This window comes from Mustela lutreola, chromosome 6, assembly GCF_030435805.1.
Source record: "Mustela lutreola isolate mMusLut2 chromosome 6, mMusLut2.pri, whole genome shotgun sequence".
Taxonomy (NCBI): Eukaryota; Metazoa; Chordata; class Mammalia; order Carnivora; family Mustelidae; genus Mustela; species Mustela lutreola.
The window spans coordinates 33,698,395-33,714,509 of record NC_081295.1 but is presented as its reverse complement, the minus strand read 5'-3'; the positions used below and the strand labels follow the sequence as shown (position 1 = coordinate 33,714,509).

The 16,115-nt window shown below is 36.9% G+C and overlaps 1 protein-coding gene across 2 annotated transcripts in view; it reads right to left on the bottom strand.

Moving 5' to 3' along the window:
• Positions 1–16,115, bottom strand: part of MMS22L (MMS22 like, DNA repair protein) — a 134,095-nt gene that overhangs the window by 90,093 nt on the left and 27,887 nt on the right. For both annotated transcript variants that reach the window (XR_009354541.1, XM_059177030.1), the window contains exon 11: positions 14,463–14,525. Coding sequence is in view for 1 of the 2 variants with exons in the window: in XM_059177030.1 (XP_059033013.1) it covers positions 14,463–14,525 (63 nt within the window). In the remaining variant the exon portion in view is untranslated. The remainder of the gene's footprint in view (positions 1–14,462; positions 14,526–16,115) is intronic.

Below are 16,115 nucleotides of genomic sequence, written 5' to 3'. Positions count from 1 at the left end.
AAGACTCTATAACTGCCTGCCATTTGAGATCTATGATCAAGAATTCAGAGTCAGAGGAGTCCATAAGAATGATCATTTGACATTCTCCAGCAATATTCAGTTAGGGGGTGAGGTTGGCAGGGGTGTAGGAAAGGACTAGGTTCTTCCAAGTTTAAAACAGGTGAGGGCTATGGAATTAAAGGCTTTTGTGATGGAATGACTATTAATAAGGGGGTGTATATCTAAATTGTTTAAGGAGGGAAGTTTGGACGTGGAAAAGAAAATGTTAAAGATCAACAGTGACAGGCAAAATGCAAATTAAAAGAAAAATGAAAAAATATAAAGCATAACTATGGAAACTGGGTGAGGTAAGTGACAAAAAAATCTGAGTAGATGTGAGGATATTAAGGAACTTAGAAGACAGGGTGATACAATACTGTTGGGGTCATTAATAAAAGTAATTATTTGAAAGGGAGGAAACTGAACATGAACAGATTCTTTTTGATAAGGCATTAACTCTTCTAATTATTTCCTCCGCCCAACTCTTTTAATTAATTATTAATCCTTCAGAATATACTCAGACTTTAAATCTTCAAGGAAACTTCTTGACTTCCCCACAAACAGTGACCTTTCCTTTATGCTCCACAGCATCCTACGCACACCTATGTCACCACACTTACCTTGTTAAATTTAATGTTTATCTGCTTTCAAGTGTCTATAAGCTCTCTGAGAATTAGGATAACTTCCCCAGGGTCTAGCACAGTGCTTGGCTTGCCACAGTCCAATATCCATAAATATTTCATGAATTAAACTGAGATCTAGGTTCTAGTGCCTCTTTTTGCCGAGTAGTTTTACAGCTTAGGGAAAGATACTTAGCATCTCTAATATAGACAAGTACTCATTTAACCAAAGAGGAGAAGTGTCTGCCCATCAGTAACATTCTTTGATTTTATTATTAAAATACTAAACAAGGCCCAGGCTCACTCCTGTGGCACACTACTCATATAAATTAAAGCATACCAATTTTATTATACTTCAAGGTTAAAAAGTAGGTTATATTTTTAAAGTGGGTTCATTTTGAAGAATTTGTTTTGTTTTATTGGGTATCTGATACTCATTTTACATATAAAATCTACAAAAAGATATTTAAATCATAAAATATACAAAGTTTGGAAAAAACAATTGTCAGGCATTATGTGACATTTTACATACATTAGTTATATGTCTCATACCATCTCAGTTTCATTACCTTTATCACAGAAAATAAGGTTGGGGTTCGGAAGTTACAAATAGCTTATCCATGTCCACTTGGGAAGGAGCAAGGATTTATGATTCCAAAGCGTATTTTACATAACATTCTCTGTCCCTTTCCAAAAATAGGAGGGAAAAGAAATGAACATTTAATGTGCACCAGATCTGATGAAGACTATTTTTAGTGACTGCCAAGATCTGAAGCAAAATTTGTGAGGCCAGAGTCCATGTTCTTTCCACTGTGCCCAATCAGGAAGAAATTAAATACCATATCTCAGGGAATTTTTATTTATTTAAAGGACAGGAGATAAATTTTCCTTCCTTTTCCTGCTAGTGGCTACAGATTACAATGAAAAGCAATGACTTACTATTCTGTTCCATTGATCTATGTGTCTGTTTTTGTGCCAGTACCATGCTGTCTTGATGATGACAGCTTTGTAATAGAGCTTGAAGTCTGAAATTGTGATGCCACCAACTTTGGCTTTCTTTTTCAATATTCCTTTGGCTATTCGAGGTCTTTTCTGGTTCCATATAAATTTTAGGATTATTTGTTCCATTTCTTTGAAAAAGAATGGTACTTTGATAGGAAAATGTGGTATATATACACAATGGAGTACTATGCAGCCATCAAAAGAAATGAAATCTTGCCTTTTGTGACAACGTGGAGGGAACTAGAGGGTATCATGCTTAGTGAAATAAGTCAAGCGGAGAAAGACAACTGTCATATGATCTCCCTGATATGAGGAAGTGGTGATGCAACATGGAGGGTTAAGGGGGTAGGAGAAGAATAAATGAAACAAGATGGGATTGGGAGGGAGACAAACCATAAGTGACTCTTAATCTCACAAAACAAACTGAGGGTTGCTGGGGGGAGGGAGGTTGGGAGAAGGGGGGGTGGGGTTATGGACATTGGGGAGGGTATGTGCTTTGGTGAGTGCTGTGAAGTGTGTAAACCTGGCAATTCATAGACCTGTACCCCGGGGGATAAAAATATATGTTTATAAAAAATTAAAAAATTTAAAAAAAAATGCAATGACTTAGAAAATACTATTTTCTCCACAGTTCTGGCAGGATATGTAGGACTGTAAAGGTAAGTCTGTTTAACCTTTAATTAATCACAGATAGTATTTATTATAAAATACATTTTCATGTTCTGTATATTCCACTATTACTTTGTTGTGAACCATTTTCCCTTAGTTTGTTCTTAAAAATTTCCTTTCAAAAATGTGTGTCTGTGCACATCAGCTGAATTAAGGAGAGAAAGAATTTGGCCACTTTTAAGTCCAGATACTCAGAGATATAATACAAAATAGCCAGGAATAGAGCAAATAGTCATCTTAGCCCAAATTAATAATAAGATACAGAGCTGAAATACAATGAGGAGGAGTATTGGGAAGTGAGCAAGGGTATTAATTTTTTCCTACCTTACATTTTCTCAACACTCACTGGAGAGAAAACATAAAAAACAAACAAAAATATAGAAAAACTGAGATGCTTTCCACAAGTATCATCAAAATAGGTAGAAACCAAAATGGATATTAATGAAACACATCGCATCAAAGAAGTTTTAAAATAGAAATAATGAAAATATAGTATTTACTAAGAATCCTACACGGGCACCTGGGTGGCTCAGTCAAGAGTCCAACTCTTCATTTTGGCTCATTTCATAATCTCAGGGTTGTGGGATCAAGCCTGGTGTCTGGCTCCATGCTAGGCATGGAGTCTGCTTAAGATTCTCTCTCTCCTTCTCCATCTACCCCTCTCCATCCTGCCCCCAATTAAAAAAAAAAAAAAAAAAATCCTACAAATCCCAGCTCTGCCACTTCTCAGTTACCTATACGAACTAGAACAAACTCTTTAATTCCACCAAGGCCCTCATTTCTTAATGTGTAAAATGGAACTTCACAAGATTGTCATAAACATTAAGTGCAAGAATGTATATTAAGTGTTAAGTATTGTGCGTGCACAGAAATAGCTGTCACTTTTTTGTTTGCAAGAGAAATGCATTTTTTTACACCAAATATTGACTCTTTTGATGATCATATAATAAATGCAACAGGTTCTCAATGTCATACCTTAAGCTGATATATTTCAATTTTGTGTTAAGTTTAAATTCTACCTAAACCAAGAGGTTTGAATGACTACATCTAGATCCGTGCACTCTGATTAGAGATTTTTTAATAAAGTAGAAGGCCTGTGGGCCCCTTTTCCCACACAGCCTTAAACCTGCCTGTCTCAATCCCAGAGGCTATGCTCCTCAGCTTCTGCATTTTTCACAAGACCCTGTGGATTGTGTCTCATCTCAACTCTGCCAGTGTGCATAAACTATTTAATGAAAAACCTACCCCGGAATATTCCATAGTGCCAGCTCCTGATCTCTGTTTTAGTCCTTTTCAATTTTTATTTTTTCTAAGATTTAATTTATTTGAGAGAGAGGAGAGAGAGAGCACAAGTAGGGGGAGGGACAGAGAGAAAGGTAGAGGAGGAAGAAATCTCCCCTTTGAGTGGGGAGCCCGACTTGGGGCTCAATCCCAGGATTGTGAGATCATGACCTGAGCCGAAGGCAGATGCTTAACTGACTGAGCTACCCAGGTGCCCCACTTTATAAAGAATGCCTTCCTATCTTTACTTTGAAAGATCAAATTTAGGCATATTAAATTCAGGTATATTCCATACATGAAATTCCTTTATTGAACTAAAAATGAAAACATTTGCTCTTTTAACATCATTAATCATCTGGGAAATGCAAATCAAAACCACACTGAGATATCACTTGACACCTGTCAGAAGAGCCAAAAAAAAAAACACAACAAAAAAGCACTGATGAGGATGTGGAGAAAAAGGAACCTTCTTTCACTATTGGTGGGAATGCAAACTGGTGCAGCCACTCTGCAGAATGCTAAGGAGGCTCCTTAAAAAATTAAAGATAGGATTACCATTGGATCTAGTAGCTGTACTATTGGCTATTTACCCAAAGAATACAAAAATACTAATTTGAAAGGATGTATGCACCCCTACGCTTACAGCAGCATTATTTACTAGACCCAAATTATGGAAGCAGCGCAAGTGTCCATCAATATAGGACTGGATAAAGAATGGTGTGTACACATACACACACACATACACACAATGGGACACTACACAGCCATAAAAAAGATTGAATCTTGTCATTTGCAAAAACATGGACGGAGCTGGAGAGTATAATCCCAAGCAAAATAAGCCCATTAAAGAGAGACAAATACCTTATCATTTCACTCATATATGAAATTTAAGAAACAAAACAAACAAACAAGGAGGGGAGACAAAACAAAAAAACAGACTTTTTAATTATAGGGAACAAACAGATGGTTACCAGAGGGGAGGTGGGCAGGGTAATGGTGGAATAGGTGAAGGGGATCAAGAGTACACTTAGAGTAAGTACTGAGGAATACAAGGAATTGTTGAATCACTCTATTATAGACCTGAAACCAATACAACACTATTTTAATTATACTAGAATTTATAATAAATAAATATAATAAATTTATATTTAGCTTATTTTATAAAAATAGCAATTTAAAAATTGGAGGTTCATTTCTTTATGCATAACAAATACCTAGAAAAAATCATCAGAAGAATAAAATTTATTTGCAAACTCAATAATGACGGTTAGGCTGCCTAAGTGGACTTAATTTTAGAATAGGATAAAGTAAGCTGAACTTCAGTATTCTAGTAAGATCCTTCCGTCCAAAAAACACAATGATTTTGAATTAGTAATTAGAAAATTACTGTTTCAGGGATGCCTGGGTGACTCAGTCATCTCAAGTCAGGAGTGACTTGCTTTTAGCTCAGGTCATTATCTCAGGGTAGTGAGACTGCCCTGCACTGGGTTACACACTCAGCAGGGAGTCTGCTTGAGAGTCTCTCCCTCTCCTCTGCCTTCTTCCAATAAATAAATAAATAAATAAAAATTGAAGAAAATAGATTTCAGTCCACATCATTCAAATCTAATCACATTCTAAGTTGTTTTTAGCCTTGGACTCTTCAGGCTCCTTGGCAAACGAAAATAATTTTTAAATTATTACACTTGTTTAGGATTTCTTTTTATACTCACCCCATAGTCTCTAGTAGAAAATTATTTCTGTGATGTCAGAAAATGAGGCTTTAAGAAGCAGGGAGTATAAAACCAAAAATCTCCCTTTTCATTTGAAAACAATAATACTGTTTTAAAGGTAGAACAGATGTTTACTGTCAACTTACATGAATATTAGATAATACTGCCTCTAAAAAACCGGTTTTAGGTAAAAACTATTCAATCATACCTATAGAAGTAAAATCAAACAATGTACGTTTTCTTTACTAACAAAGTACAATGTGTGTTTCTAGAAAATCCTTTGTGGCTAGAAAAAGATTTGGAACATTATTTGCTTAATTAAAACTACAGTGGCATGCCTACCAATTATATTTGACAACTGCTCTATATAAGGAATGTATGTTTTTTAAGTATTGCAAATGGACTCTTTCACTGTTGGAGATAAAGTCAAAGCACATAAGCATGGTCAGATTTTAATTTACCTCAATGGGGGAAAACAGATATAATCAAACTGATGGCTCTATTCAAACATATTATTTATTCTTTATGACCACCTACTGTACCCACAAAATTGATTTCAAGAACTCCAGCAAGTAGTACTATACTACTTATAAAATCTAATTTGATACAATCAAGGCATGACAAAATTGAAAGATCACTAGAGAAAATGGACTACTTCTTTCTAAATATTATAATGACTTCTCTCACACGAAAAATGATTTGGCTTCATGCTACATCTAAATTCCCATAAAAAGCTTCTTGGATTAGCTATACTATCTCTACTTATAAAATGACTGGCTTCTCATAGTTTGCTCAGGACTTTTCTGGTTTTAGCACTGAAAGTCCCACAAGCCAGGAAAATTCTGATGGTCATACTATCTACTTCCTTTTAAAAAAAAAAAAAAGATTTTATTTATTTACTTGATAGAGACAGTGAGAGAGGGAACACAAGCAGAGGCAGTGAGAGAGGGAGACGCAGGCTTCCCTCCAAACAGAGAACCCGATGCGGGGCTCTATTCCAGGATCCTGGGACTGTGTGCAGAGCTGAAGGCAGAGGCTTAACGACTGAGCCGCCTGGGTACCCCATACTGCCTGCTTTCAAGAATTACTTATTTATCAAGTTTAGCTAACACCATTAAAATACTAGTTATATTGTAAAAGTATATTATGGAGTGTCAGAACAACTTTTATCACATTATGAGTAAGACATTCCAAAAATTTTTTTTCAAGTAAATTGAGTTTCCCTCATTTAACATCAAAATTAGAGTGAGTCATAAATTCAAAGGAATTAAGAATTAATTTTCAAGCAACTCACAGGGTTTAAGAAGGGTTTTCAATCTCTTGGCCAAAAACTAAACTTTTCTACAGAAGAGATGGTGATAAATTATTTCTCCTGTTTGTCCCAGACAAGCCCAAGGTAAGTGTATGGGTACTTACCCATATGAACCTTTAGAGCTGTCTAAGAAATATTCTGTAATTTAAAACTTACTTAAAACCATAAATTCATAAACTACTAAAGCTTAAAGGAAGTATAACTAAGAGGTTTTTAAGCTATGTTATGTTAAGGCATTAAGATTGGATTAACAACTAATATAAAGAACAATAAACACTTTTTAGTGATTCCTTACATTCTTGAAGAAAAGAAATACATGTAAGAGACTTTCCGAATTACTAAATCAATATGTTCTCAAAAAGAATAAAGAAGAAAGCCAATTAAAATGACATAAAAAGAAGTAGCAAGCTGAGACTGCTTCAGCTAGCCGGAGATCAGCTAGATAGCTTATCTAAAGATTGCAAACACCTGAAAATCCATCGGCAGATCGAAGAGAAGAAGAACAGCAATTCTGGAAACAGAAAAACAACCACTTTCTGAAAGGTAGGACCGGCGGAGAAGTGAATCCAAAGCGACGGGAAGATAGACCCCGGGGGGAGGGGCCGGCTCCCGGCAAGCAGCGGAGCAACCGTGCACAAAATCAGGACTTTTAAAAGTCTGTTCCGCTGAGGGACATCGCTCCAGAGGCTAAACGGGGGCGAAGCCCACGCAGGGTCAGCGTGGCCTCAGGTCCTGCAAGGTCACAGAAGGATCGGGGGTGTCTGAGTGTCGCAGAGCTTGCGGGTATTGGAACGGGAAAGCCGGCTACAGAGACAGAGCCGACAGTAAGCTCGCAGCTCCGTGTTACCTTGAACCGGTGGCAGGCTCGGTGAGCTCGGAGCGCGGCCGGAGGTCAGGCAGACGGGAGTAACTGGGTGCTGTTCTCTGAGGGCGCACTGAGGAGTGGGGCCCTGGGCTCTCGGCTCCTCCGGGCCGGAGACCAGGAGGCCGCCATTTGTATTCCCGTCCTCCGGAACTCTACGGAAAGCGCTCAGGTAACAAAAGCTCCTGAAAGCAAACCCGAGCGGATTACTCACCCCGGCCCCGGGTAAGGGCGGTGTAATTCCGCCTGGGGCAAAGACACTTGAGAATCACTACAACAGGCCCCTCCCCCAGAAGATCAACAAGAAATCCAGCCGAGACCAAGTTCACCTACCAAGGAGTGCGGTTTCAATACCAAGGAGAGCAGCAGAATTCCAGAGGAGGAGAAAGCCAAACACGGAACTCATGGCTTTTTTCCTGTGATTTTTTTTAGTCTTGCAGTTAATTTAATTTTTTCTTTTTCATTTTTTTTTTTTTCTCGCCTTCGGGTAAAATTTTTTTTTTTAACTGTTACCTTTTTCTTTTTTAACGATTTTTTACTAGTTTATCTAATATATATATTTTTTCTTTTTTACATTTTTCTTAGGTGTTTTCTTTTTTTAAAAATTCTTTTCTTTTCTTTTTTTTTCTTTTCTTTTTGTTTTTTTTTCTTTCTTCCTTTTTGAACCTCTTTTTATCCCCTTTCTCCCCACTCACGATTTTGGATCTCTTCTAATTTGGTTAAAGCATATTTTCCTGGGGTTGTTGCCACCCTTTTAGTATTTTACTTGCCCCTTCATTTACACTTATCTGGACAAAATGACAAGACATAAAAATTCAACACAAAAAAAAGAACAAGAGGCAGTACCGAAGGCTAGGGACCTAATCAATACAGACATCGGTAATATGTCAGATCTAGAGTTCAGAATGACAATTCTCAAGGTTCTAGCCGGGCTCGAAAAAGGCATGGAAGATATTAGAGAAACCCTCTCGAGAGATATAAAAGCCCTTTCTGGAGAAATAAAAGAACTAAAATCTAACCAAGGTGAAATCAAAAAAGCTATTAATGAGGTGCAATCAAAAATGGAGGCTCTAACTGCTAGGATAAATGAGGCAGAAGAAAGAATTAGTGATATAGAAGACCAAATGACAGAGAATAAAGAAGCTGAGCAAAAGAGGGACAAACAGCTACTGGACCACGAGTGGAGAATTCGAGAGATAAGTGACACCATAAGACGAAACAACATTAGAATAATTGGGATTCCAGAAGAAGAAGAAAGAGAGAGGGGAGCAGAAGGTATACTGGAGAGAATTATTGGGGAGAATTTCCCCAATATGGCAAAGGGAACGAGCATCAAAATTCAGGAGGTTCAGAGAACGCCCCTCAAAATCAATAAGAATAGGCCCACACCCCGTCACCTAATAGTAAAATTTACAAGTCTCAATGACAAAGAGAAAATCCTGAAAGCAGCCCGGGAAAAGAAGTCTGTAACATACAATGGTAAAAATATTAGATTGGCAGCTGACTTATCCACAGAGACCTGGCAGGCCAGAAAGAGCTGGCATGATATTTTCAGAGCACTAAACGAGAAAAACATGCAGCCAAGAATACTATATCCAGCTAGGCTATCATTGAAAATAGAAGGAGAGATTAAAAGCTTCCAGGACAAACAACAACTGAAAGAATTTGCAAATACCAAACCAGCTCTACAGGAAATCTTGAAAGGGGTCCTCTAAGCAAAGAGAGAGCCTACAAGTGGTAGATCAGAAAGGAACAGAGACCATATACAGTAACAGTCACCTTACGGGCAATACAATGGCACTAAATTCATATCTCTCAATAGTTACCCTGAATGTGAATGGGCTAAATGCCCCTGTCAAAAGACACAGGGTATCAGAATGGATAAAAAAACAAAACCCATCTATATGTTGCCTCCAAGAAACACATTTTAAGCCCGAAGACACCTCCAGATTTAAAGTGAGGGGGTGGAAAAGAATTTACCATGCTAATGGACATCAGAAGAAAGCAGGAGTGGCAATCCTTATATCAGATCAATTAGATTTTAAGCCAAAGACTATAATAAGAGATGAGGAAGGACACTATATCATACTCAAAGGGTCTGTCCAACAAGAAGATTTAACAATTTTAAATATCTATGCCCCCAATGTGGGAGCAGCCAACTATATAAACCAATTAATAACAAAATCAAAGAAACACATCAACAATAATACAATAATAGTAGGGGACTTTAACACTCCCCTCACTGAAATGGACAGGTCATCCAAGCAAAAGATCAGCAAGGAAATAAAGGCCTTAAACGACACACTGGACCAGATGGACATCACAGATATATTCAGAATATTTCATCCCAAAGCAACAGAATACACATTCTTCTCTAGTGCACATGGAACATTCTCCAGAATAGATCACATCCTCGGTCCTAAATCAGGACTCAACCGGTATCAAAAGATTGGGATCATTCCCTGCATATTTTCAGACCACAATGCTCTAAAGCTAGAACTCAACCACAAAAGGAAGTTTGGAAAGAACCCAAATACATGGAGACTAAACAGTATCCTTCTAAAGAATGAATGGGTCAACCGGGAAATTAAAGAAGAATTGAAAAAAATCATGGAAACAAATGATAATGAAAATACAACGGTTCAAAATCTGTGGGACACAACAAAGGCAGTCCTGAGAGGAAAATATATAGCGGTACAAGCCTTTCTCAAGAAACAAGAAAGGTCTCAGGTACACAACCTAACCCTACACCTAAAGGAGCTGGAGAAAGAACAAGAAAGAAACCCTAAGCCCAGCAGGAGAAGAGAAATCATAAAGATCAGAGCAGAAATCAATGAAATAGAAACCAAAAAAACAATAGAACAAATCAACGAAACTAGGAGCTGGTTCTTTGAAAGAATTAATAAAATTGATAAACCCCTGGCCCGACTTATCAAAAAGAAAAGAGAAAGGACCCAAATAAATAAAATCATGAATGAAAGAGGAGAGATCACAATTAACACCAAAGAAATACAAACTATTATAAGAACATACTATGAGCAACTCTACGGCAATAAATTTGACAATCTGGAAGAAATGGATGCATTCCTAGAAACATATAAACTACCACAACTGAACCATGAAGAAATAGAAAGCCTGAACAGACCCATAACCAGTAAGGAGATTGAAACAGTCATTAAAAATCTCCAAACAAACAAAAGCCCAGGGCCAGACGGCTTCCCGGGGGAATTCTACCAAACATTTAAAGAAGAACTAATTCCTATTCTCCTAAAACTGTTCCAAAAAATAGAAATGGAAGGAAAACTTCCAAACTCATTTTATGAGGCCAGCATCACCTTGATCCCAAAACCAGACAAGGATCCCACCAAAAAAGAGAGCTATAGACCGATATCCTTGATGAACACAGATGCGAAAATACTCAACAAAATACTAGCCAATAGGATTCAACAGTACATTAAAAAGATTATTCACCACGACCAAGTGGGATTTATTCCAGGGCTGCAAGGTTGGTTCAACATCCGCAAATCAGTCAATGTGATACAACACATTAATAAAAGAAAGAACAAGAACCATATGATACTCTCAATAGATGCTGAAAAAGCATTTGACAAAGTACAACATCCCTTCCTGATCAAAACTCTTCAAAGTGTAGGGATAGAGGGCACATACCTCAATATCATCAAAGCCATCTATGAAAAACCCACCGCAAATATCATTCTCAATGGAGAAAAACTGAAAGCTTTTCCGCTAAGGTCAGGAACACGGCAGGGATGTCCATTATCACCACTGCTATTCAACATCGTACTAGAGGTCCTAGCCTCAGCAATCAGACAACAAAAGGAAATTAAAGGCATCCAAATCGGCAAAGAAGAAGTCAAATTATCACTCTTCGCAGATGATATGATACTATATGTGGAAAACCCAAAAGACTCCACTCCAAAACTGCTAGAACTTATACAGGAATTCAGTAAAGTGTCAGGATATAAAATCAATGCACAGAAATCAGTTGCATTTCTCTACACCAACAGCAAGACAGAAGAAAGAGATATTAAGGAGTCAATCCCATTTACAATTGCATCCAAAACCATAAGATACCTAGGAATAAACCTAACCAAAGAGACACAGAATCTATACTCAGAAAACTATAAAGTACCCATGAAAGAAATTGAGGAAGACACAAAGAAATGGAAAAATGTTCCATGCTCCTGGATTGGAAGAATAAATATTGTGAAAATGTCTATGCTACCTAAAGCAATCTACACATTTAATGCAATTCCTATCAAAGTACCATCCATCTTTTTCAAAGAAATGGAACAAATAATGCTAAAATTTATATGGAACCAGAAAAGACCTCGAATAGCCAAAGGGATATTGAAAAAGAAAGCCAACGTTGGTGGCATCACAATTCCGGACTTCAAGCTCTATTACAAAGCTGTCATCATCAAGACAGCATGGTACTGGCACAAAAACAGACACATAGATCAATGGAACAGAATAGAGAGCCCAGAAATAGACCCTCAAATCTATGGTCAACTAATCTTCGACAAAGCAGGAAAGAATGTCCAATGGAAAAAAGACAGCCTTTTCAATAAATGGTGCTGGGAAAATTGGACAGCCACATGCAGAAAAATGAAATTGGACCATTTCCTTACACCACACACAAAAATAGACTCAAAATGGATGAAGGACCTCAATGTACGAAAGGAATCCATCAAAATCCTTGAGGAGAACACGGGCAGCAACCTCTTCGACCTCTGCCGCAGCAACATCTTCCTAGGAACAACGCAAAAGGCAAGGGAAGCAAGGGAAAAAATGAACTACTGGGATTTCATCAAGATCAAAAGCTTTTGCACAGCAAAGGAAACAGTTAACAAAATCAAAAGACAACTGACAGAATGGGAGAAGATATTTGCAAACGACATATCAGATAAAGGACTAGTGTCCAGAATCTATAAAGAACTTAGCAAACTCAACACCCAAAGAACAAATAATCCAATCAAGAAATGGGCAGAGGACATGAACAGACATTTCTGCAAAGAAGACATCCAGATGGCGAACAGACACATGAAAAGGTGCTCCATATCACTCGGCATCAGGGAAATACAAATCAAAACCACAATGAGATATCACCTCACACCAGTCAGAATGGCTAAAATCAACAAGTCAGGAAATGACAGATGCTGGCGAGGATGCGGAGAAAGGGGAACCCTCCTACACTGTTGGTGGGAATGCAAGCTGGTGCAGCCACTCTGGAAAACAGCATGGAGGTTCCTCAAAATGTTGAAAATAGAACTGCCCTATGACCCAGCAATTGCACTATTGGGTATTTACCCTAAAGATACAAATGTAGTGATCCAAAGGGGCACATGCACCCGAATGTTTATAGCAGCAATGTCCACAATAGCCAAACTATGGAAAGAACCTAGATGTCCATCAACAGATGAATGGATCAAGAAGATGTGGTATATATACACAATGGAATACTATGCAGCCATCAAAAGAAATGAAATCTTGCCATTTGCAACAACATGGATGGAACTAGAGCGTATCATGCTTAGCGAAATAAGTCAAGCAGAGAAAGACAACTATCATATGATCTCCCTGATATGAGGAAGTGGTGATGCAACATGGAGGCTTAAGTGGGTAGAAGAAGAATAAATGAAACAAGATGGGATTGGGAGGGAGACAAACCATAAGTGACTCTTAATCTCACAAAACAAACTGAGGGTTGCCGGGGGGAGGGGGTTTGGGAGAAGGGGTTGAGATTATGGACATTGGGGAGGGCATGTGATTTGGTGAGTGCTGTGAAGTGTGTAAACCTGGTGATTCACAGACCTGTACCCCTGGGGATAAAAATATATGTTTATAAAAAATAAAAAAATTAAAAAAAAAAATGACATAAAAAAATAAAAAAAATTTACACGGTTGAGATAATAGTTCTTTTGTTTCTCATACAACTTACATGTGCACAAATCTTTGGAATTCTAACCTAGAATATTTACTCAATTAGAAGATTCATATCATAAACTAAATGTACTTATTATACGCTTGATCTAAAAAATTTAGTTAATATACATAACGGAAAAGAAAATTTCATGCTATTTCAATGATTTTTAAAGGTATGGCTACAAAATAAATGAGAGTATGTGTGTTTGTGTGTATAAATGGGTACATATGTATGTACTTTTGATATATGAATTAATCTTATACTATCACATTTCTTGTTTGTTGTTTATTCCTCTACAAGTTTTTAACAGTCTTTATTTCCTAACAGAAAAGTAATCTACTTCCCAAATTTAAAAATACTCCTTATTAAAATTTCCCCTTAAATTCTTACATAAGTAACTTATATTACAAAACTTCACAGAACTACAATACAGTATGTTTAAAGATGTAGTGAATAGCATATTTAAAACTATTTTAAAAGGAGGTCAAATCTGACCTCTGGGCCATGAAGCACTACATTAACAGCTCTGCAGAAAGAGAAATGATAACGTATGAAATGAGGGCTCAGAAACTAGGACCTTATCAGTTAGAGTATGATTCGAGCCTGTAAGACAAATTGCTCAGCAAGGCAAGTCACCTTCCTGCTGTGATGAGGATATAGCTGAATTTCCAATGCCACTATCTCCCTCATCATGTTTCCTAGACTTGATACCATACAGTCAAGGAATGGCTTATAGTTTTGAAACATCTACTACTTGAATATATTTTGTCAAAGTCACCAACAAGGATAATTTTATATGTCCTTCAACTGGCAACTCTGCTTAAAATAAAAATCTTCAAAGGATAGTCACTCATAGGAATGATCTTATGTTGACCCTTCATTAACAAAGAATGAGGATTCTCCCTCAGGTTTTTAATAAGTAGACAAAGTTTAAAGAGTTTGCTTAGTTCTTATAAATAAAATCTGGAACATTAAAAATTTAGCAAAACTCAAAAATTGTGTCACTTTAAAAGCATACCTGAACATTGATCGACTTTTTAAGCAGTTCTTCTACAAAATTCCAATTTGATTCCATTTGTCTCTAGAAAGAGAGAATATTGCACCAAAATTATTGCTCTTAATTATGCATTCAAATTATAGTACAGCAAGCTAGTTGCGAAGTACAAACATCTTTATCATCAAACATCATTCATTACAATTTCTTGAATGTCTAGAATTATTTGGACAAAGAGTTATGTGACAGACTTGGTAGAAAATGTTTTAACTATTCCAATCCAATATAAACCTTATAGTTGTTTCATTAAACAATAGGATTTCTATAAAATTATGAATGTTTTAACAAATATTTAATTTTTGTTATCATACATAATCTATCAGAAAAAAAAAACACAACACAAAAAACTTCATGTAGTTTGTGGAGTTTTTTAATCCCTTGAGTGTTTTTCCTTATTCTGTACTCACCAGAGATTTTTTTCATTTTATGCATAATAATGTCAAGAGAATCTACTCTGGTAAAGAAGTAACTAAAAATTTTATATAGAAAATTTAAAAATATATATACACAGTGCTACTTCATTTAATCAATGGTCACTTATCTGGCAACTCCAACTATCTGGAAGACTCCTAACAATAAGGAAGAACACTGAAAAGGACTTTCACAAAGCCAAAATACTTCACAAAAGCTAGGCACTGAAAATGACTTCATCTTCCCACAGGAAAGCCTGGAGGACCTTCTCATAGGACACATGGTTCACTTGATACCATTTCTTAAAGCTTTGGATATACAGACTGGTAAAAACCAGAAGGAAAGAAAGTACCACTGAGAAGCAAGGAACAACCTATTTCTGACAAAGAGTAAAAAAGGCAAAGCCAAAGGCCTTAAAGAAGCAGAGAGTCTCAGCGTATCCTACCAATCTGACTGTTGTTCAGAAGGATGAATCCAAATGACTAATAAAGGGTAAAATCATGTTCAATATTCTTGATTTTAAATGGCTGGATAATGTTCACATAAGATGCTATCTACATAAAATCAATAAACAAACATTTCTTTGATAAAGGTACTCAGTGACTATAATAGTCACCCTCTAAAAATAGCCCCAAATGACCCCTGTCTCCTGGTATTCACACATTTATTTAACTCTTCATCCACACCCCACTCAACACCATACCAAAGTTGGTCTGTCACTAATAGAATATCAACACTAACAGGAGTGATAGTATGTCACTTCCAAAGTTAGGTTAGAAGGCACTGAAGCTTCCATCTTAATGAAAACCTCCCTCTTGTTAACTCCATCAGGGAAAAACCATAGTGTGAACAGGCTTGTAGAGGCCTATGTGATTGGTAACCAACATCTCCTGACAACTGGAAGTGAATGAGAAAGACTGGAAGTGAATCCTCCAGCTCTTTAGAGACTAAAGCACCATAGCTTACCACAACCTCATGAGGGATCCTGGGTGAGAACCATCCAGCTAAGCTCCTACTGTATACCTGACACTCAGGAACTGTATGAGATAATAAACGTTTACTGTTTTAAGCTGCTAAATTTTGTCACACAGTAATAGATAATTCATGCAACGACTTGGTTATTTTTAGCAAAAGAATTACTGACTTTTTATTTTTATTTTTTAAAAGATTTTATTCATTTATTTGAGAGAGAGACAGAGAGAGGGC